The sequence below is a fragment of the Ovis canadensis genome, chromosome 24, assembly GCF_042477335.2.
Source record: "Ovis canadensis isolate MfBH-ARS-UI-01 breed Bighorn chromosome 24, ARS-UI_OviCan_v2, whole genome shotgun sequence".
In the NCBI taxonomy this organism is placed as follows: Eukaryota; Metazoa; Chordata; class Mammalia; order Artiodactyla; family Bovidae; genus Ovis; species Ovis canadensis.
The window spans coordinates 54,120,502-54,143,444 of NC_091268.1; the positions used below are offsets into that span (position 1 = coordinate 54,120,502).

A 22,943-nucleotide genomic window follows, 5' to 3' on the forward strand; every position below is an offset into this window, starting at 1 on the left:
GGAGGTCGGAGGTAAAAAGGTGGGGGGTGGCCCAGTGTTACTGTCAGTTTTTGGACAACTTGAACGTCCCAACGCTGCTGAGGAAGAGGTGGGGCTGGTGGATTCTTGCGGGGTGGACGGCAGAGTCCACCGGGCTGGGTGGGGACTTTTTCTTTTCAATGACTTTGTTTGTTCTGGCTGTGCTGGGTCTTCGTCGCTGCGCAGGGCTTTGCCCCGGTTCTGGGGAGCGGGGCTACTCTGTTGTGCTACGCGCGCTTCTCGTTACGGTGGCTTCCCTCATTGCGGAGCATGGGCCCCAGGGCGCGTGGGCTTTGTTCTGGCTCCCCTGCCCTGGAGTCGGGATCGGTAGTTGCCGTCCACGGACTTAGTTGCTCTGTGTCATGTGAGGTCTTCCCAGACCAGGGATCGAACCCGTGTCTCCTGCACCGGCAGGTGGTTTCTTTACCACTAAGTCACCAGGGAAGCCCCCTGTTTAGGATCTTATTACCAGGTTCTTCTGGTCCAGCTTTGTGCCAGACGCTGAGGTTAGGGGCACCAGAGACCAAGGGTTCTGCCTTTGAGACCCGAAGACCCTTGGGGACTGCAGGGTGGTCGTTTTTTTTCCCTCTCTGGGGCCCAGATGTGCAGAGACGCCCTGGGGTTCGTTAGGTGCCGTCGGGAAGGGCCTCCAGCCCTGCAGGGCGGCTGAGGAGAGAGGGTGGCGGGCAGGTGGGTGTTGACGGGGACACAGTTGTTGCACAGGGCCGGAGGGCCCCCCACTGACCCACGTGTTCTCTGCAGATATCCCAGCCCGGTACCCGTTTCAAGCCCTGCCACCACACTATGGGAGGCCCTACCCGTTCCTGCTGCAGCCCACGGCGGCTGCCGACGCCGATGGCCTGGCCCCCGACGTGCCGCTCCCAGCCGATGGGCCCGAGCGCCTGGCGCTCTCCCCTGAGGACAAGCCCCTGCGCCTGTCCCCGTCCAAGGTCCCAGAGCCGCTGCGTGAGGTCCCAGACGAAGAGCCTCTGGTGGAGCGGGAGGTGAAGGCAGAGGTGGAGGACATGGACGAAGAGCCCGCCCAGCTGCCCTCCCTGGGGTCCCCGCTGACACTGCCCCCCGAGGATGCCCTGGCGGCCCCGAGCCCGGCGGGCGGCCTGCTGGAGGCCCAGGCGCTGAGTGCCGGCGGCCAAGGGCCCGAGGAGCCCCCCCGGTGCCCAGACTTTGCCGACGGGGCCGAGGCGCGGGTCGATTCACCGGGCCTGACAGAGTCCTGTGCGGCCGCCCGGGACCTGGGGCCGCGGCTGACGCCGGAGCCGCTGGTGGAGGCCAAGGAGGAGCCGGTGGAGGTGCCCGTGGACGTGCCCGTGGCTATGCCCTTGGCGGAGGCAGTGCCCAGTGAGGAGGACCTGGCCCAGGCGGCCCCGAGTGAGCCCCGACCCAGCTTGGAACTGCCAGATTGTGACATGCCCGCTGGGAAGGGCGAGTGCCCAAGCCTGGAGGCCCCCGAGGTCGGCCCTGTGCCCGGCAACACCTGCTTCCTGGAGGAGGTGGGCTCCGAGGAGTTCCTGCCCAGCCTGGAGGATCCGCTGGCCGGCATGAACGCCCTGGCGGCCGCTGCAGAACTGCCCCAGGCCCGGCCCCTGCCCTCCCCGGGCACTGGAGCCCCGGTCCTGGAGACGCTGGAGGCCGCGCAGAGCCTCGTCCTGGAGCAGAGCTTCCTGCACGGCATCACCTTGCTGAGCGAGATCGCTGAGCTGGAGCTGGAAAAGAGGAGCCAGGAGGCGGCAGGTGAGGCTTCTGGGGGTTGCTTTCCCCTCCTTGGCCTCTTTTTTTAATTGTTATTTATTTTTGGCTGTGCCACCAGGCTTGTTGGGATCTCAGTTCCCCGACCAGAGCACAGAATCATAACCACTAGGCCACTGTGAAATTCCTGCGTTTTCCCTTCCTGTAAAAAAAATACATATTTTTTTTAAGTGGGGTTTTCAAAGTTTCAAAATCTCTAGAATATGGTTTACTTCTCTTCACGTTCTTCCCTTTGTGAGTTAATTTTTAAACATTGTGGTAGCATACACTTACCGTGAGTTTCACTGCTTTGTTTGCTCTTTCTTGGCTGTGCTGGGTTTCCAGTGCCTGGGTGTTTTCTAGTCACAGCGAGCGGGGCCTTCTTATTGCAGTGGCCTCTCTTGCTGCACAGCACGGATCCCGGGTGCTTGGCCTTCAGCAGCTGCAGCTCCAGGCTCTCTAGTTGGACGGGCCTAGTTACCCCGGGGCATGTGGGGTCTTCCTGGATCAGGAATGGAGCCCGTGTCTCCTGCACTGGCAGGCAGATTCTTTACCACCGAGCCACCAGGGAAGCCCCGCCTTAACCATTTTTAAACGCACAGGGCGGTGGTATGTAGTCACATTGCCGTGTGACCAGCTTATGGGTTTCTTAGTGGTGAAATCTCTCCTTGTTCTGTCAGTGGTGAATTAGCAGGATGCTCTGCACTGGGAGCAGCCAAGACTCACTGGCTTAGAAAAAGTCGGGGAAAATTTTATTGGCTTGTGGAATCACAATTTGTCAGTAATGAGGTAATGTTTCAGGTATGGCTGGATCCAGGTGCTCAAACCAAGTCAAGTCCAATTCTTTTTTCCCTCTTCCCTGTCCCTCCCTCTCATAGCTTCACTGCTTTCTATTGGCTTCATTTAGGGTGGGTCCACTTTCCTCATGGGGGTCACTGATACTTCTCCCCAAGCCCTCAGGCCCGTGGACTGTAGCCAGTAGACACACAGAAGAGGCCACCTTTCTCTTGGTAGCTCTGGCAAAGATGCTGTGATTCACTCATTAGCTGGCTGGCTGTGGTTCATGGTTTTTGCAGAAGCAAACCCTGTATCCCAGGAGATGGGATGGACTGGGCTGATCCTGCCCAGCCCTGGATGGGGGAGTGGTCACTTCCAGGATGTAGGTGTGTGTGTCGGTGGGTGGTCATCCTCAGAAGGAATGGAGTGCCTTCAGCAGAAAAGAAAGTGTCTTCAGTGAATTCTGGGCTGGCACAAAACCACTGATGTTCAGCATAGAAATCGAAGTGCTCCAAGAAATATGTAAAGAGCCAGAGTCAGGCGCAGCCTTGCCAGTTTGCACTCCAGCCAGAACACTCGCGGGGTCGGGGGTGGCGTACAGCTGAGGGGAGGTCGTAAGAGCAGTGCCGGGTGTTCAGCTGTATTTCCTTTAGAACTTTTTCTACACTTGCACAAGTTTCTAAAATTAAGATTATTTTGTAAGCAATGTTTTGTTACCTGCCTTTTCCACTTTATTGTTGTTCAGTTGCTACGTCATGTCCGATTCTTTGTCCAATTCATTGTGACACCGTAGACTGCAGCAGGCCAGGCCTCCTTGTCCATCACCAACTCCCAGAGCTTGCTCAAACTCACGTCCATCGAGTCGGTGATGTCATCCAACCATCTCATCCTCTGTCGTCCCCTTCCCTTCCTGCCTTCAGTCTTTCCCAGCATCAGGGTCTTTTCCAATGAATCAGCTCTTCAAATCAGGTGGCCAAAGTATCGGACCTTCAGCTTCAGCATCAGTCCTTCCAATGAGTATTCAGGGTTGATTTCCTTTAGGATGGACTGGTTTGATCTCCTTGCCATCCAGGGGGCTCTCAAGCACTCTCAAGTCTTCTCCAACATCAGTTCTATGGCGCTCAGCCTTCTTTTTCCCTTAGTATATCCTTTATTAAACATTTTCAGGAACTGTGCGTTCTTAAACATTTTTTTGGAACTACGCAGTTTTCTGCCCGGTGGAGGCCCCCAGACTTCAGTTGACCCAATCCTCAACTGTCAGGCATTTTAATTCGCCTTCTATTCTGTAATTTTCCTCCCTTCCTTTTGCTGCTATGAGTAATGTGATGATTACTCTTGGAGAAAAATCTTTGTCTGCACCTCTGCTTTCCTAGGGGTTTGTTCCCAGGGCTGGAATTGCTGGTCCAGAACCAGATCGTTTTCATCATCAGGGTCCAGTGCCCCCTTTCCTAGAAGCTCGGACGAGTGACACTTCCTTCCCCGCAGGCGTCTGTTGTCTTGTGGGTTCTTTTCTTTTCTTGGTTGCTGTGCTCGGGCTTTTCTCTTGTTGCAGGGGGTGGGGGGCTTCTCGCTGCAGTGTCCTCTCTCGATGTCGAGCATGAGCTCTAGGCGAACAGGCTTCAGTAATGGTGGCGCACGGGCCTAGCTGCTCTGCCGCATGTGGCATCTTCCTGGACCGGGGATCGAACCTGTGTGCCTTGCGTCAGCAGGTGGATTCTTAACCACTAGATCACCAGGGGAGTCCTGTTGTTCAGGTTCATTGTTTTTTTCTTTCATGTAAATAGTTCAGTACAAATTCCCACCCCCCACCCAAGAAGACAAACCTCTCTTGATCCTGCCAACTGGTGGGTTTTCAGTGGGGACCACACAGGCCAAGGGGCCTCTGCGAAGGAGAGGGCTGAGGGTGGGTCACCAAGTTTGGGGGCCTCTGCCTGCTCTGGCCCGTCTTCTCGCTGCTGCCTGATTCATGCATTCATTTAGCTCCTTCCTGTATGCCCAGCAATATTGGGTACCAGCAGTGAACCAGGCTATCCGTGTGCAGCCCTCAGCACTGTTGGGGTGACAAGCGGGAGGCCCAAACAGTGGGAGGGGGACAGGGCAGGGGTGGGAAGGTGGTCTCCCATAGCAGATGGCCAGGGAAGCCCCTCTCAATAGGTGGGGGAGGGAGATTCTTCTGCGGAAAACCATGCCAGACTCAAGGAAGAACACGTGCAAAGGCCCTGGGGTGACTGTTTGGCCCAGGGTAGAACAAAGGTGAGGCCAGGGGCTGGAGGGGAGCCCAGAGGGGAGAGTGGTTGCTGGGAAGTGGGATCACTGTTGGGGAGGGGGTCATCTTTTATTCACTTGGCGTGAAATGAGGAGGATTTGAGTTGCACTGATAGGATCAGACCTCACTGCGGCCTCTTTGGGGGCTGTGCGGGGGGCTGATGCTGGGGTGGGGAGACCCAGTAGAAGCTCCCGTCTGCATCCGGGCCCAGGGTGGTGAGGGGTGCACAGGTGCGGGCAGGTGGGTTCTGGGTGGAAGTTGGAGCCAGCAGGCTTTGTGAAGGGACTGCAGTTGGGTGTGTAAGGACGAGGCTGAGGGTTTTGACCCGAGTTGCTGGAAGAGAAGAAAGGTTTCTGAGGCGGGGAAGCAGTGGGAGGGGCGCGTTCAGGGGGGGCCCGGCGGCTGGCGTGGACTCGGATGCTCCTGGTGGTGCCCTGCGGTGCCCTGGGCACTCTGCAGTGCAGGTCTGGTGGCCTGAGCATAGGCTCTGTGATCCTGGCGTGGGGGGCGGCGTCAGGCTGGAGCGGGCGCTTGGGGGCCCCGGCGTGCAGGGGAGGGCCTACGGGCCCTTTGACTCCGACGGTCACGGACAGACCCTGAGTGTTGGTGCTCTGCAGAGGGCCTGCAGGCCTGGGCTGCGAGTGGTCCTGGTCACTTCCTGGCACCGCTGGCCCTCCCGCTTCCCCACTCCTGCCCCACGCAGCCGCCCGTGGGCAGCAGGCATGGGTGTCCCAAGGCGAGCGGCCGTCCTTCCCTCCCTCCAGCACTGTAGTCTCTGACGGACGCCTGGTCCTGCGGAGGTTCCAGTGCATGTTGGGCGGTTCCCAAGTCACCTCGCGTGTTGGTGCAGCCGCAGGGCCGGGTGTTAGTTCAGGCTGCTGTAATTACACGCGCAGTGGGGTGGGCACGGGGACGAGTCCTGAGTAACAAGAGCACGTGTTCTCCTGACTCTAGAGGTTGGGCGTTCTAGATCCAGGTCTCAGCAGGGTTGGGTTGGTGCCTCCTGAGGCATCTCTCCTCAGCAGCCCTGTGGACAGCTGTCCTTTCCCTGTGGAATTGTTCCATGTGTGTCTGTGTAGCCAAACATCCCCTTTTATGATGATGCAGTCTCGCTGGATCAGACAGAGCCCACCCTGGCACCCTCACGTTAACTTGGTTCCCTCTTTAAAGGCTCTGCCTTCTGAGCTGTGATGGCGTTAGGGCTTTCCATGCAGACTTGGGGGCACGCAGCTGCTGCCCTCAGGCCACCAGGCTGCCCTCTGTGTCCTGGGGACCCCAGCGAGGCTGGTGCGTTGGAGGGTGAAGCAGCTGTTGGAGTCACTGTCTGGTCCCCTCTGATGGTGCAGCTCTGCCCTGCCTTACCCAGCGACTGAGAAACGTACAGCTCGGAGGACCTCGAAGGGATTGGGGTGGGGTGTGTCACCTGGGGTTTGGGCCACGAGCTTCAGTCTAGTGCCAACTGCTTGAGGCTGGTGGGGTTCACTGCTTTGTGGCCTCAGTGTCTGTCCCAACTCACCGCTGGTGACATGTGGTTGTGACTTGAGGGGGGCACTGCTGACGCCTAGTGGTGGAGGCGAGGACGTCTGCAGCAGACATTCGAGCCCACGGCCATGTGAATGGCGCCAGGGTTCAGAAGCCCTGATCTGGGCGATACACTTGCTAATGTCGACGTTAGGGAATTCTGCACGTTGGTTGTAAACAATATACTTTACCGGCACTTCCCAGGTGGTCCAGTGGCTAAGACTCCACACTCCCAGTGCAGGGGGACTGCGTTCGATTCCTGGACAGGGAGGTAGATCCCACATGCCCACAGCTAAAGGTTCTGCGTGCCACAGCTAAGACCCAGTGCAGCTAAATTAATAAATACTTTTAAAAACTTTAAAAAGAGAATGTACTTTTCCCCTCAGATACACACGGACTGTTCTCAAAAATTGATCATATGTTAGATTACAAAGGAAACATCAGTTGGAAAATGAAAACTCATATTATTTTAAAAAGACTGTGGAGAAATAGGTTCTCAGGTATCACCGTTGACATCCTGAGTTGCTACAGCATTTCTGAAGGGCAGTCGGAATATTAATAAAAGATAAACATACATACCTTGATCGTGTTAATTGCACTGACAGGAATTTTCCGGAGATGGTGCCTATCTGTTCACTACAAAAAAAACCCCCAAAAATCTGGAGCCACCTGAATGCCATCAGTGGGGGATTGTTACGGCAAATTAAAAGCTTATCGATCCAAGAGAAAACTCGGCTGCTGTTCCTCGGTTTCGCTGTGTAAAATTGCTGATATTCTAGTGGTTCTGACTTACAGAAATAGCACTTTCGGTTTGGGTTCAAGCTACAGTATGAATGCATATTTTTGTGCTAATGCGGAGACACGTTGAGGAGCAACGAGCAGAGTGTGATGTGGTGTGTACTGATGGGTGCCGATTTCTGCTTGTGAAGGATGCCTGGGTGTTACCCGTGTTTGAATGTGTGTAAAAGTTTCTGGAACCACCTGCCACGCGGTGTCGGCAGAGGCATCCTCCGGGGAAGGGCCCCGGTGGTGGGAGGAAGGAGGCTTGTGTTTCGGGACACTTCTCTGCTTGGTCTGTGGTTTGGGTCACGTGCACATGTGACTTTTGCGATTTACAGAACTTATCATGGGGTTATTTTTTTTCTGATGGTGAAAACCACGCATAGTCCTTGTGGAAGATTTTCAGGACAGGTAAGAGTCGCCTTGTTAGAGTGCGGCTCTGCCGTTCTCGGGTGACTGCCTGCGCGTCTGTGAGCGGATGTGCTGTGAAGGACGGGACTCTGGCCCGTGTCCTCTTCCCAGGTGGGGGTCTGAAGCAGGTCGCCGAGGTGCCTGTGAGCCCGGCCCCCAGAGCGTGGGCTCACTTGCCTCCTCCCACAGGCACAGAGCGGGGCCCGCCCGTGCGGCCCTCGCTGGAGAGCCTCCTGGCGGCCAGCAGCCACGTGCTGAAGGAGGTGCTGGACGGCCCCTTCGTGGATCCACTCAAGAACCTGCGGCTTCCGCGCGAGCTGAACCCCAACAAGAAGTACAGCTGGATGCAGAAGAAGGACGAGCGGGTGAGGCGTCCCGGGTGTGGCTTGGGGGAGCAGGCTCGGGGGAGGACGAGGTGCGCCCAGAGAGGCTGCCTAGCCTGGGCCTTGGCAGGCTGCACGCCTGGGGGAAACAGTTGCAGGCCCAGATTCTGCCACCACCTTGCGGGGCGGTCCCCAGCGAGTTGTCTCCTCTTCCTGGCCTCCGTGTACCACGTAATCACGTGTCAAGGGTGTGTCCCGTGGGCAGCAGCTTGGGGGTTCGGGGAGAGCAGATGTGTGCATGACAGATGCCGGCCCTGCCCGAGTGGCGCTTGCGGGCCACCTCGGCCTGGACACGGCCCCGCAGGGTTGGCTTTCCAGTCCCTGGCGTGCACACAGGGAGTCTTGGTGAGGGTGAGGGTGGCATCCCTGCTGCGAGACCCCGCGCTCACCCGCCACTCCCCGCAGATGTATGCCATGAAGTCCTCCCTGGAGAGCATGGACGCCATGGAGCTGGACTTCCGGATGCGGCTGGCGGAGGTGCAGCGCCAGTACAAGGAAAAGCAGCGCGAGCTGGTGAAGCTGCAGCGGCGTCGTGATTCCGAGTGAGTGTGCCCGCCGCCCGCGGCCCGGGCTCTGTAGGCGCCGCGCTCAGGAGGTCCGCCGTGCAGGCCGCCAGGTGTGCGTGGCCCCGAGTGACGTGTGCGCTCCGTGCGCCCCCCCCACCCCCGGGTTCACAGCCCAGCGTGTGATTCTCTTTAAGGGACAGGCGCGAGGAACCCCATAGAAGCTTGGCACGCAGAGGCCCTGGCAGGCCGCGGAAACGGACCCACGCCCTGAGCGCCCTGTCGCCCCCCCGCAAGAGAGGGAAGAGCCGCATCCATAGCGGAAAGTAAGGCTGGCCCCTCGGTGGGTCGGGGACTGGCACAGAGCTCGGAGGGGAGGCGCGCGGGCCCACGCAGGGCCTGTGTCGGCGCCGGGGACCTGGCGTCCCTCAGGCTCTGACCCGCCGGGATCGGCAGCTCGCGGGCAGCACAGCGCGCTGCCCTGGGCCGGCCAGGAGGGCGAGCGTGGAGCGGACAGGCACACTCACCCCAGCCAGCAAGTAGAGCGTCACCCCCAGAGTCAGGCCTGTCTTCCTGCTGCTCCGGCGTCCCGTCCGCGGCGAGGGCCTGCTTCCCTCCGTGCTGGGCGGTGTCACTGCCGGGCTCCTGGCGCATTGTGCCCGGGGTGCTCCCTGTGACCGGGGCCTCCGCCTCCATGCACGCTGGGGAGAGGCTCCTTGGAGCCACATGTGGCCGGAGTGAGAGCGTTTCCTCTGGGTTAGCTGTGGATAGAGGAACGGTGCTGTGGTTTCCCTGGGCCTCCGGAGCACGCCTCAGCCAGGGCCAGCAGGGCTGGTGGCCAGCAGGGCTGGCGGCCAGCAGGGCTTGGGTGAGGAAGCAGAGGGGCCACGGGGCACCTTCACAGCCGCAGGAGAGGGCGTGGTCTTCTCAGGAGAAGATAGCCCCAAGAGCCCCCCTTCTTGCATTTAAGCTTGGATGTCCCTGACTGACCAGAGGATGCAGAGAGAAATACTGTTACCAACCACAGGCGGGTGGGGAAAGCTGCTCCTGGAGGAGCGAGCAGAGGCTGGGGCTGCTGGGTAGGAGCGCAGACCCGGGAGGTGGGTGCGCCTCCTGCCGAGTGCCAGGTCTGTGCGCCTTGCGACCTTGGGCCTGGTGTTAGCTCTTCTAGGTGAGCGCCTTCCTCTATAAAGAGCAGTATGTGGAACCAAGTGTTGTTTTATAGTTAAAATACAAAGCACAGACATGGAGTGAGACACATAGTAAAGACCAGGTAAAAGTTACTTCTATCTTATTGTTACTTGTGAGGTTTTAACATAAAGCTGGCCACCGGGACCGTGGCCTGATTGCTTGTGCTGCTCGGGTATAGCACAGCGAGTCGCTCCTCCTTCATAGCAGCTCTTGATCATAACCCCTGCCCCATCCTGGTGGATGTCCGTGGCATTTCTGATCCGTGTTCTTGGCATGCTTGGGTACAGAGGTCTCTGACCATGACAAGATGTGTGTGTGTGTACGTGGAGGAGTATGAGAGAGAAAGGGGCCGGCAGAGACACTGCTTTCAAGAAGTTCTTCTCTTTTTTCCCCCCCATTAAACGCTCATTCTGCCTCCTTCACAAGTGTCCCAGAGTCCTGGCACCACAGTGCTTCAGACCCGTCAGTCTGCTTCAGCATCCAGAGCCCACCCTTCAGGGCCATAAGGGCGGATCCCCAGCCCGAATGCTGCCTGGCGGGGCGCTGACCACTTCCATGTCTGGGTTTCAGGCTGAGCAGCAAGCCCCTGCTGACCTCAGACGACTACGAGCTGGGAGCGGGGATGAGGAAGAGACACAAGGGGCCTGAGGAGGACCACGACGCCCTCAGCGGAGCGGGGAAAGCCCGGGGGAGGAACCAGCCTTGGGACGAGCACGAAACCTCGTCAGACTTCATGAGTCAGGTTGGTCGCCTGGTCCTTCAGGTGTGCTGTTGGCTTGGGGCAGAGGGTCTGGCAGGGCTGCTGGGGCTCACACCCCCCCTTTGCAGGTCTGCTGGCCCTGTTGCGCAGACACTTTTGGGACACACTTATCTGTGGAATCGCTATGGATAAAATGGAATAGTAACCTGGGCGCAGACACTTTTGTTGAGGGTGGCTGCCTTAGTGCCAGAGCCACTCCTCCAATCCTGGTCATTGGGCAGAGCAGGAAAGGAAGGCCCAGGGGAGGTCAGAGGGCTGGCAAAGTAACACAGCCCCAGGTGGTGCTGAGGCTGAAAGCCCGTCCTGTGTGTGTGCTCCTTGACCCTCTGCTGAAGCGCAGAGGAGAGACTGCAAGTTCTCACCCCGATAGTGCAATTACTCAGTTGTTTCATGTATAATTATTTAATGAGCAGCTTCACCATTCTGGAGTTTGAAGAAACAAGGGCTTGATGCCATTGTTAATTTCCTCTGGGAACTCTCCTGAGGTAAAGGGGCGAGCGCCAACGCCTTGAATTTTCCTGTTTCTGCAGAGCATTGAAATCACCCACTTGAAGGCCCTTATTGCTGAATACTAACATACCTTCTCGTCCCTCCCAGAAAAGCCCTATGGGAGGGGGCTCTTATGGTTGATTCAGGCGTCAGAGAGAAGGACGTACATAGGGGAGAGTGGGTCCGTGGGGAGGGGAAGAGAGCCAGTTTGTAGTCTGTACGTCAGCACCCTTTGTACTCTCGAACCGTGAAGGGCACTCTTGTTGTCTAATTGACACTATCCCAACTTTTTCGCTCCTTATGAAATGTTACCTGATTAGAGAGAAAATAGTGATGAAATGTTCAAATGAGGGCCATTGAAGCTGCACGTTTCAACAGCAAATGACTCCAGCTGATGGGAGACGCGCAAGCAGGAATTTATCTGTGAAATCTCTAATCATTCTTTCTGCTTCAGGCGTCCAAGGCACACTCAAGGCATTTTCTTGGCAGCTTCAGCCGATTTAGCTGGATGGCCTGGTTTAGGCAGTGAGGCCATCTTCATCACCTGCTTTAGGCAGCTGAGATAAGCAGATCAGCTGTGCTGTGATCTGGTTTTCCATCTTTGGGTTCATTCCTCCTCCCTTAATCCAGCCACCTTCTCCCCCTTGGCTCCCTGGCAGCGCTGTTTATTGTAGGTGCTCCCCCCTAGGAAGCACAGCACCACAGCCAGCCCGTGGCGAAGATAACTGTAACCACAGTAACAGCTCTTTAATAAGTGTTTCACGTGCCTTTTCCCAGTTCATCTTCAGCACAACCCAGTGCTGCCTGTGCGTAATCACCCCCATTTTACAGAGTAGAGGAACTGAGGCTAAGAGGAATTTAGCAGCGTGTCAGAAAGCCACAGAGGCAGGGAGGAGGAGGCCAGGTTCGTCTGAGCTCATGCACGGAGACCCACTGTGGGTGTCAAATGTCTTAACCCCACGACTTCCCAACTTCCCTTTCCAGCTAAAGATTAAGAAGAAGAAGATGGCTAGCGACCAGGAGCAGTTGGCAAGCAAGCTAGACAAAGCCCTCTCCCTCACAAAGCAGGACAAGTTGAAGTCGCCCTTCAAGTTCTCCGATGGTTCTGGGGGGAAATCAAAAGCGAGCGGGGGCTGTGGCAGGTACTTGACGCCCTACGACAGCCTGCTGGGCAAGGACAGGAAGGCGCTGGCCAAAGGCCTCAGCCTGTCTCTGAAAGCCTCGCGAGAAGGTAAACACAAAAGGGCCGCCAAAGCCAGGAAGATGGAGGTGGGCTTCAAGGCCAGAGGCCAGCCCAAGTCGACCCACTCCCCCTTCGCCTCGGAAGTGAGCAGTTATTCCTACAGTAAGTAGTGGGCCGCGCCGCCTCAGGGCTGTTCTTCCTCCCTTGCCTTCCTTTCCTCCTCTTTCTGCCTCGAAAGCTCGATGGTCTCTGGTGATGGTCTCTTTTTCCGCTTTGGCGCCGGTACCAGGCCGGACACGGAGGTGGTTGAGATGCATGGGTACTGTTCTTTGGGCGGCCACCTGTGATTGGTGGGTACTCGTGATTGGCAGGCGGGTGGGAGCGGAAGTCCGCCAGCCCCCCTGTACCCGCCTTCTGTTGGTCGGCGCTAAGGCCTTCGGTGTGGAGGCCTTGTGCTACAGAGTTGGCGGTTGCTCAGCCTAGAGCGGACGTTCGTGAAAACCATAGAGCTGGCGGGGTCGCTCCCGCCCTCAGGCAGCTGCCAATCCTCGAGGTCCGTGTTAGTGGGGAAAGCGTCTGTGGAGCGCACACCAGGGCGGCCTCTCCTGTTGTCTTTGCGACGGCCCTCCACGTGGTTACCGGGTTTGTTTCTGAGGATAGATGCTGAGGCAGGGCCCAGCCCATCAGATTCAGCGGCGCGGGATGGCCCGTCGCGATGGGCGCTGCCTATTTGCTGCCTGGGCGGCAGCCGCCCTCCCCATGCTGCTTTCGGGCCCCTGAAACGTAACAGCTGGTGGCGCTGAGGGGCCGAGTTTACGCGGAGCCTGCGGCCTTGGCTCTTCTTGTCTGAGAACTGGGGGAGCGTGGGTTTCCGGAGCCCGGACGGCCTTGTCCCCACCCCCATCCCCGACGCCCGTCCGCTGGCCCAGAGCCCGCCGCCTGGCACCTAGTAGGTGCTCAGTAAGTACCTGGGTGAAACGCGTAATGCCAGGATGCGTGGGTGCCGAGGGCTGTGGCCGCCGCAGCAAGGCCGGGGAGGGGCTGTTTGCCTCCAGGCATCTGTCCGCGGGTTTCTTCGAGGGGGACCCCAGGCCGTGACTGGGGTAGAAAACTTTGTTTGGTGACTGCGTGCGTCTGTGACTGGGCCTTTGATCGGCTCTGCCTATGCCTAGTTAGTGGGGTCGGGGGCGGGGCGGGGGGCGGGGAGGTGATGACTGTTAAGGGCAAGAAATGGTGTGTGTTCTTAAGGAAAGAAAGTCTCTATAGAGTTAAGATACCATGGCCTGCCCCCACCCCGAGCGCTGTCCAGAGCCCTAAGTGAGCTCCCTGGGTGGGTAGATAGCTGGGAGAAGGCATATGGCACGAGATGAAGCTGCTGCTGGTGTCTTTGGATTCTAACGTTTCTGGTTTTGGTTGCCCTGGGTCTCCAGCCTTGATGCTCATGGCTGTGGGGGCGAGGATCTACTTTTGTGCCTAATGTCCCCTGGGTGGGCTCGGCGGCCGAAATGCCTCAGATTCAGGTGGGTGTGAGCTGAGCGGCACTGCCCAGGCCCCTGGCCGCCTCGCACCAGTTCTAGAGACTTGTCACTCCGAAGGAGAAGGGAAGTGCTTTCCTTTGCTTGTTCTGGAATATCAGAGAGAGAGCAGGGATTGCTTTTCCTTTGACCTTTCAGTGGGTGTGGCCTGGCTGGTGGTGAAAGGATCCTTTGCTCTCCCCTGCTTACAGGGGGATGAGGTGGGGTTCAGGCTAGAGTCCAGAGATAAGCTGAGGTCTTTGCAGGGGGGAGGGGGGACTCTAGGCTGCCAAGTCCACTGTGGCAGATATGTGTAGGCATGCAAAGCAGTGTTCAGATTGCTCATCTCTGTTACTCTCTTGTTTAAAACTGCACTGTTCAGTTGAGAGAAGTGGGTTAATGCTGCCACAGAGTGGTCAAAAGGCCTGTCTGCAGTTAGCTGGTGGCTGTGATGTGAGAGAGAGTGGAGAGAGTGGCTGGCTGTGGAGAGAGTGCGTCTCTTCTGTTTTTCACATTAGTCTTTTTGCCTTTCCGGTAAATGCATGCAAGCAGGGTCACGAAGAGGTCAAGGTGTTTCCTAGCTTTGAGATGCTGTACCAGGAGGAGATGGGCAGAGAGAGCGTCGCCCTCCTGCGCTTTCACTGTGGGTTGTAGGGATCTGGTGGCTTGCTTGGTGGGTTCTGGTGGGAAGCCAAGTTGGTCCTTGTCACGCATGGACTTGTCCAGCCTGGCAAGTGGCTTCAAGAAGGACAGGATGGAGCGCACGGGAGGGAGAGCTGTGGCTGGGCGACGGGCAGAGGCGTGTCCTCGTCCCACCCAGAGTTGCCAGACCACCCTGCAGTTGGGTGTTGAGTGGAAAGCATAGATGTTGGAGGAGGTGGCCAGAGAACCCTGCCCCCCAGAATACACACACACTCCCTCTGTCTGTCTCACTCCCTCCTTCTCTTGGACTTGGGGAGGGCAGATGTGTTCGTTAACGCTCCCCATCTTTGGAACGGATTTGACGAGGTGAAGGGATTACAGCCTTTGGCTTCAGAGCCTTTCTGTCTGATGGAATCTTGCTCACCAACCTCGTGTGTAGAACAGACCAAAGTGGTGTGAGTCTGCCTGGAGAGGGCTTGGAAGGGGCCAGAGCTGTGCCCACTTGACAGCCCCCTCCCCAAAGCCTCATGCAGCTCCAAGGCTGGAGACGTGTGGAAGGCCAGAACCAGCATGCTGGTCACCCGGCTCTGATAAGAAACGGGGTAGGGCTGGGAGCCGCAGTGTCATTCGTCAGACGCCACTGTGCTGACTGCTGAGCAGGAAGCTGGGTTGTGAGTCTTTACACGCTTGCCCCGATACTGCTGCGAGCTGGTGTTCTGGGAAAGAAGGGCTTTACCTGAGTCCTTCCCTTCTTAGGCTGCTTCCCTCCCCACAGGGAGCAGGCTGCAGTCCTGTGGGGCGGACTGGACTCGGCAGTGACCTCCCCGCGCAGGGCAGAGACCTTCCTGAGAGTGGGGCTCCCGCCTCCTGCAGGGCCGGGAAAGACTGCTCGCCCTGTGGCCGTGTGGTGGGTGGTGCTGGCAGCGGCGACGGCCCAGCCAGGGCCTGGGTCCAAACCATGCAAGATGGGTTGTGTGGGGCCTGCGGCTCAGAGGCCTCCCAGGTGAGAGATGAGGCCAGATGGGGAAGAGCGCGCCAGGCGGTGGAACTCTGCCGGTTCCATGGCCGGTGGGCGTTTGGACCTTGGTTCTGGCACGTGGCAGAATGTCCTCAAAGGCGCCGAGGCTAGTGGAAGAGACCCTAGCCCCCTCCCTCCCCTGGCTCTGTGACTTATCTTTATTAAAAACTACTTTGACTGCAGATACGGATTCAGAGGAAGAGGAGGAATTCCTGAAGGACGAGTGGGCTGCCCAGGGCCCCTCCGGCTCCAAACTGACACCTTCCCTCCTGTGCGGCATGGTGGCGAAGAATAGCAAGCCAGCCGGCGGCCCCAAGCTGACCAAGAGGGGCCTGGCGGGCGCCCGGACTCTGAAGCCCAAGCCGGCCGCCGGCAGGAAGCAGCCGTTTTGTTTGCTGCTTCAAGAGGTCGAGCCCCGTTCCTCCTTCAGCGATTCCTCGGAGGACTCATTTGACCAAGGTTACTAGCTCCAAACACAAAATAACCTTCCATGTTTCCTATCGAGCGAGTGAGTGCGAGAGCGAGAGCGGAGCGCGAGCGCAGGGAGGGCGGCCGGGAGCCGCTGGGATGGCCCGGCCAGGTGGCCGTCCGGGTCTTGGCAGCGTAGCCTGCTGTATCAGCCTGGGTCCTTTTATTTTTGTTTTTATTTGTACCTGTATCATTGTGATAATACCATTGGCTGGCTCTTTTTGAGCTTTTATATGGACTGTTTTTAGTCTTCCTTCCCTCTCCCACCTCCGCCCGCCCGCCCCCCTACCCTCGCCTTCCCACCCGCTGGACTGCAGGCCTGGGTGGGTCCTCCTGGCGTGGCCGTGGCTGCGGAGGCCTCCCAGGGGACGTTTTGTAAATGGAATTCTGTCGTGTGGGCGTGTGACTTGATGTTTGTACCGCGATTTTGGTAATACCAAGCTTTATTAAACATACCGAGTTCATTTTTAACTAAACCCGTGTGCCTTGTCTCTCTTGCTGTGTCCTGACTGGACCATTAGGTTGCCGCTTCCCTCATTTGTTCCCCCTCCCCCCCTCCCCACCCCCACCCCACCCTCACCCCCCACCCCCACCCCAGAAGGGGGTAGATGGAACATCGCAGTCTGCGTTCTCTATTATTCAAATATCCCTGGGAGCTGCCGGCATGCCTTTCATTTCCCAGGTTTAAAGTCAGCTGCTTTCACCTCAAGCTTCATCTTTTTTTTTTTTTAAGCTGCTTGTTTGTCTTTTGTTTTCTTAAAGCTTTTTATGGAACAGTGGTTAAAAAATACTTGCAAACGCTCATTTTCTAACATGTGTTTCTGCTTTGGAGGGCATATAGGCAGTGCAGGATCAAGAGCACTCTGAGTCCCGAGTTTTGTTGTGAAATCCCAAGGCTTCATTGCCTTGTTAGAGGCAGAGCTCAGAGGAGCCCCAGGAGTCCCAGGCTGGTCTGCCCCCCGGCCTCACTTAGGCAGAGAGGGTTGGTTTCAGCGACCCTGTGAGCTCCCTGGTAGACTGACTGGTCTCAGTCTTCCAGAACCTCCACTCCCAGATGTCCTGAGGTGGGGGTTAGGGTTTGCTTCAGGGCAGACCCCTTTCAGGGACCCCAGAGCTGGGCGGGGATTGCAGTGCCCTGGGGGTCTGAGCCTGACTGGGAAGCGTTTGGATGATCAGGAGAGGATGGAGCCTGAGCCACGCCGGCCTCGTCTTGTGAGGCCTCCGTGGATACGTCTGGCTGGTTCCCCATCCCCCTCTCGCCTCCCCGGGGCTGGGTCCCCACGCCTCCTCCCCTTCAGAGGCCAGAGTTCCAGCTTCCAAGGTTTGGAGCTCTCCCGCCCTAGCCCAGAGCCCACAGAGAAGCAGGCAGCACCCCAGATCTGGTAGCCAGGGGCCCACCCACCAGAACCAGACCCAGCATCAGACAGAGCCTGTGCAGGGGGCAGGCGGGTCTCCGCTGCACCCAGACCGCTGGTCAGGTCTCCAAAGGGATATTTGGGTAATAGGGCCTTCCTGACGCCTGGTACTAAAGCACCTAACTGGCTTGGCTTCTCTGGTGTGTCTGCTTTCTCCCCCCAGCGGCTTGGCCATACCTTCACCCTTGACCCCTCCCCATGACGCTTTGAATGTCTGTTTCGGTCTCTTGCATTTGCTCTCACGCTGCACTCTGGACGCACAGCGAAGGCTGGGAGTAGGGCAGACGCGCAGCGGGTCACTGAGCTTGGGTGCGAGCCGGGCTCGTTGCTCCGTAGGTAGGCACAACCCCTTTCTCTGTGTCCCCTCTGCACCCCCCACCCCTCGGGGTTTGCCCCCATCGGCTATGGCAGCAGCGGATCACTTTGGCATTTACGGATCGGGTTTTGAAAAACCAAGTGACAAGAGCCAACCCCCACATAATTGAGCCAACAGGTGGTTTTTGTTTTTTTTTCCCCTGGGGAAAAAAAAAGTTTTTTCTGCATTTCCTCAGGTTTCTTTGTTGGGACTTTTTCCTCCCCCTGCCCTGGGCAAGCTCTGTCGCCTCAGGTGTGGATAACTCCAGAAAGGCTCCTTGGTCCCGAGACACCTTCCCTCTCTCAGCTTCCCCTACCCCCTTGGGCTCTGGCCTGAGCAGGCTGGCCACCCTGGGAGGGAGCCAGGGCGGGCCCGCAGGCTCGCGGAAGCACGAGGTGGGAAAGGGTCTCGGGAGACCAGAGTGACCCAGGTGGCATTTCTTTTGTGGGAGACAAATGAGACATGCCCTTTCTTTTGGCTTTTTGCTTTCCAAACATTCTTCCATCTCGCAGTGCCGGGTTCAGGCCACTCCTGGCTTTCTGGGATCCAATGCAGACATTCCAGACATCCAGAAACCCAGAGCCAGAGCGAGAACCCTGGGTGGGGGAGAGAGCCGGAGTCTCCACACCTGAGCAGCCCCACGTCCCACCCCACGCCCCTCCCCCCCGCCCAGCCAGCCCCCTGCCCGCCACCCTGCTCAGATTGGCCAAGCCCCAAGGTGGAGGGGGGCCTGCCCGAAGCGGGGGACCCAGGCGCTGCCAAAAGTCTGCCTACACTTAGCCTGCTTTGCCGCTGTGGCCCACTGGGCGGAGACAGAACCATGTGACGTCCGCAATGTGAATGGATCGCAAGTGTGCACTGCCTGCCTGCCGCCTGCCCGCCCCGCCAGCCTCCATCCCGCTGCCCCCATCGCTCAGGGAGCCGGGTCTCCGTCCGCTCACCCCTCCTAACAGCCCTCCTCTCTCTCTGCCTCCTTCCTTTCTCAGCCCCTTCCGGGCCTCCCTCAAGCTCTCGTCCGCCTCCCTCACCGAGGGCTCCCTCGGCTGGGACAGGCAGACCAGACCCCCCCACCGCACCCCCGGTCCTCCCTGGCACCCCTGAGGCCACCTCTTTGGGCCACTCGCTGCAGCACAGCAAGCAGGCAGCTTGGGGGCGTTGGCAGGAGAATGTGGAGTTGGCCACCATCTAGGGCTCACCCGCCCCTGGACCGTGACTCCCGGCCCCCAGACAGTGCAGAGAGGCAGTAGCTCATAGTCCTCCTTCCTCTTCTTGTTGGTGAGTCCCCTCCAGGCTCTCAGCACCTCACGGGCAGACAGGCCGGGTGCCCTCCCACCCACCGCCCTGGTGGGGTCAGCTGAGCTGTCTCCCCAGAAAGGCGAGGAAGCTGGCCTGCACCTCCAGGCCGTCTCTCTTTCTGGTGGAGGACTTAATTCACGTGCACAGAAGGTTACCTTCCCTGGTTCGGCCTCCAGCTGCACTGCCCACCCCGCCTTTGTGCTGATGGTCCGAGCTGGGCCAGTTCTTGGGGAGAGGCACCTTTCTGTCTCACCACCCAGTGAGGTGGGCTGGGGCTCCCTGACTTTCCCACTAGGCCGTGGGCGGTGAGCTGCCAGCCCTGGGTTCCAGTCCTGCTCTGCCGCCTGAGCACCTGACTGTGTGGAGCAGAGTGGGCCGACTGGCCCTGCGGCTCCCTTCCCGCTTCCCGGCCCCGGAGGTGTAGCAGGGCTGTGGCCCCCTTGGCTGAGCTGAGCTGAGATTCTCACAGATAAGGAAACAGTAGCTCAGAGAGGACTGTGGATTTGCCTCAGGCTTCCCCAGGGTGCTGGGCCTCAGCTGTGGACCCCAGAGCCCGTTGAGGGTTGCCGTCATGGGAGCCCCCTACCCACTCGGAGATGAGACCGAACTCCACCTTCTCCTACTGCCAGCCGACCCCCAGGCCTCCTGCGGGCAAGACCGCCCCCTGCCCGCCCCCACACACCCTGGGGCCAGTGCCCGGCCTGCGCCCTCAGGGTCCTCCCGCCCTCCTGCCCCCTGCCCGCCCTCCTGCCCCCTGCCCGCCCTCGCCTCCCTCCTCCTCCTCCTCCCACCTCCTCCCCCAGCTTTCACGTGTGTGTTGGGTTGTGTGTGCGCGTGTGTGCGTGTGAGACCGTGGAGAGCGCTGTCTCCAGTCCTCGTCCGTGTGTCCGTCCCCGCCCCCCACAGCACAGGTGCATGTTGGTGCTCCCCTGCAGGAACACTCGACTCCCAAAGCCGCCGCCCACCTCTGGGCTGCCCAGGACGCCCAGGTCTTGGGCTGGCTTTGAAGGCTGGGGGCGGCGGGGGGGCGGGAGGCGCGTGGGCTGGAGCCGCGGCCCCCTCGCTGGCGCTGCGGCGGCGCGGGGGGGCGGCGCTGGCCCTGGCCGAGGCTCTGACTCGTTCCCTGTTTTCTGCACGCCAGATGAGAGCTCCGAGGAGGAGGACGAGGACGATGAGCTGGAGGAGGACGAGGCTGCGGGCGGCTGTAGGCTGGGCGCCCGGGAGCGGGCCCTGTCGCCGGGCCTGGAGGAGAGCGGGCTGGGCCTGCTGGCGCGCTTTGCAGCCAGTGCCCTGCCCAGCCCCACTGTGGGGCCGTCCCTGTCTGTGGTGCAGCTGGAGGCCAAGCAGAAGGCCCGCAAGAAGGAGGAGCGGCAGAGCCTGATGGGTGAGTCCCGGCGGTGGGTCCCACTGCCCCGCCTGCAGGAGGGGCTCAAGAGAAGGACGGGAACTCTGCCTGCAGGGCCAGGCCAGGCCTGGGCGGACGGCCCTGGTGATGGGGGGCCCCCGGCCCGCCGCTCCCTGGGGAGGGGTCTCCAGAGCTGTGCCATGACCTTCATTGGTGATGCTCTCAGCAAACAGGACCTCGGCACCCAGAGGCAGCTCTGGGGTCTGCAGAGGCCTCAGATCTGCACGCTGGGGGCTGTGGGAGCCCACCGGAAGCCCCTGGCTCAGCCCAGGGGTAAGGGAGACCACTGCAGGTTGGCGACACTCAGGCTGAGCCAGGAGAGAAAAATGGGAGCTGGCTAAGGTGATGTAGGCGAAATCGAGGTGCACGTGGAAGGAATAGGCTGCACAAAGGCCTGGAAGAAGGGGAGGCTCTTGACACTTAGGGCAGTAGGCGGTTTATTCAGTGAGATGAGTTGGCCCACACAGGGCAGATTTTGTGGGCTTAGGGTTGCAACCCAGCGGAGGTCATTAGTGGGGGTGGCCAGGTGCCGGCTTACCGTCCCGCTGCCCGGCTGGGCACACAGAGGCAGCGGGTACCAACACTTGGGCAGGAGGCCCAGCCGTGTCCTGGCCCCACGTCCCTCCTCTTTCTGCGTCTCCAGTCGTATCTCTGTCTTCTTGGGACAGACAGACACCTTGGGACCTTCACCAGGGGTTGGTGTTTGAAACCAAGATGGCTCCACATGTGTTTGGGGTGTCAGCTCCCCTTGCCCTTTTCTGAGCCTTGGTGGTACACATTGGGCCCTCCTGGCAGGGGCTGGGCCATGGGAAATGGGCCCTGCTTGCTACCCTGCCACCCCGACCCCCCGGCCTCTCTCAGCTGCCCTGACTTCACGCACCCCAGAGCGCATTCCCAGTGGCCTGCACCGCCTCCCGGGACCACGTCTGTTCAGGGCTGGATGGCCCAGTGCTTTCTATGCTGAGAAACATTCCACTGTCAGGACGGACCACAGTTGGTTTCTTCGTTCACCTGCTCAAGGGCTTCGAAGGACACCTGGGTGGCACCCTAGTTCTGGCAGCTTTCACTGAAGCTTCTCTAGACTTCTGGGTGCAAGCTTTTGTCTGGACATGTTTTCAGCTCCTTTGGGTAAATACCAAGGAGTGTGATCACTAGATTATATGCATATGTTAAGATCGCGCTTAGTTTTTTAAGAAACTGCCAGACTGTCTTTCGAAGTTAACTGTACCAATTTGCAATCCCGCCAGCAGTGAACTCGAGTTCCTGTGGCTCAGCACCCTCACCAGCGTTTGGTGTTAGTGTTTTGGATTCTGGACATTCTCATTGTTTTAATTTGCATTTTTCTTAATGATATGCTGTGGAGCATCTTTTCACATGCTTATTACTTGCTATCTGCATATTTTCTTTGGTGAAGGGTCTGTTAAGGTTTTTGTCCGTTCTTAAATTGGGTTATTTAATTTAAATCTTAGCACTGAGCTTTAAGGGTTCCTTTTGTATTTCAGATAACAGTCATATGTGTCTTTTGCAAATATTTTCTCACTAGGTCTCATCTTTTCATTCTCTTGACAGTGCTTTTCACAAAGCAGAAAATTTTAATTTTACTGAAGTCCAGCTTATCAGTTCTCTCTCTTTTTTTTAATGGATTGTGCCTTTGGTTTTGCATCTAAAAATTTACTGCCATACCAGAGGCCATCTGGACTTTCTCCTGCATCGTCATCTAGAAATCTTGTGTTTTTGCAGTGCAAGTTTAGGCCTGTGGTCTGGCATGAATTAATTTTTGGGAAGGGTGTAAGGTCTGCGTCCAGGTTCTGTCTTTTTTGCATGTGGATGTCCGCTGGCTCTAGCACCGTTTGTTGGAAAGATTCTCTCTTTTCCATTGTATCGCCTTTACTCCTTTGTCAAACACCATCTGACGGGTTTTATGGTAGTCTGTGTCTGGGCTCTCTGTGCTGACCCATTGACCTGTTTCTCTGTTTTTTTGCCAGTATCTCCCTGTCTTGATGACTCCACCTTTACAGTAAGTCTTGAAATGAGTTACCTTCCGTCCTCTGACTTTGTTCTTATCTTTAAATATTGAGTTGGCTGTTGTGGGCCTTTTGCCTCAATATGCAGACTTTAGAATTGATATCTATAAAACAACTTGCTGCATTTTTTATTGGGTTTATTACGTTGAATCCATAGGTCAATTTGGAGAGAAATGACGCTCTGACAGTGTCAGCTCTTCCCGTCCGTGACAGTGGAATAGCTTTGATTTCTTTTATCAGATTTTTTTTTAATAGTTTTCCTCATTTGGATCTTTTACATATTTTGTTAAATTTAACTTACTTCATTTTGGGGATTGTTAGTGTAAGTATTACCATGTTTACAATTTCACATTCCCACTTGTTCATAGCTGGTATATAGGAAAGATTCTTATCCACTGTACCACCAGGGGGAAGTCCTTTTGGATAGTATTATAAATGGAATTCTGTTCATTTTTGCAGTGTTTGCTGCTAATGTATAGAAATGCAACTGATCTTTGTAAATTGATCTTATATCTTGCATCCTTGCTAAACTCATTTGTTCTAATAATTTTTTAAAAGTAAATCCCTTAGGATTTTCTGTATATAAGATCATGTCATCTACAAATAGAAGCAGTTTTATGTTTTCCTTTCCAATGAATATTCCCTCTATTTTCTTTGCTTGATTGCTCTGGCTAGATCTTGCGTGCAATACTGAACAGAAGCGATGAGAATAGATTTTTTTTTTTTCCTGGCTTCCCTGCTCCATAGATTTCTTTGTGAGAACGCTTTCATACTTCTT

The 22,943-nt window shown here is 57.4% G+C and overlaps 1 protein-coding gene across 5 annotated transcripts in view; it reads left to right on the forward strand.

The window, feature by feature from the left end:
• Positions 1–22,943, forward strand: part of TNRC18 (trinucleotide repeat containing 18) — an 87,356-nt gene that overhangs the window by 44,257 nt on the left and 20,156 nt on the right. For 4 of the 5 annotated variants that reach the window (XM_069571349.1, XM_069571350.1, XM_069571353.1 and 1 more), the window contains 8 exons: positions 781–1,770; positions 7,709–7,884; positions 8,308–8,444; positions 8,603–8,731; positions 10,167–10,338; positions 11,830–12,190; positions 15,386–15,661; positions 19,878–20,120. In XM_069571349.1, the coding sequence (XP_069427450.1) occupies positions 781–1,770; positions 7,709–7,884; positions 8,308–8,444; positions 8,603–8,731; positions 10,167–10,338; positions 11,830–12,190; positions 15,386–15,661; positions 19,878–20,120 (2,484 nt within the window). The remainder of the gene's footprint in view (positions 1–780; positions 1,771–7,708; positions 7,885–8,307; positions 8,445–8,602; positions 8,732–10,166; positions 10,339–11,829; positions 12,191–15,385; positions 15,662–19,877; positions 20,121–22,943) is intronic. The other variant, XM_069571351.1, reaches the window with a different exon arrangement.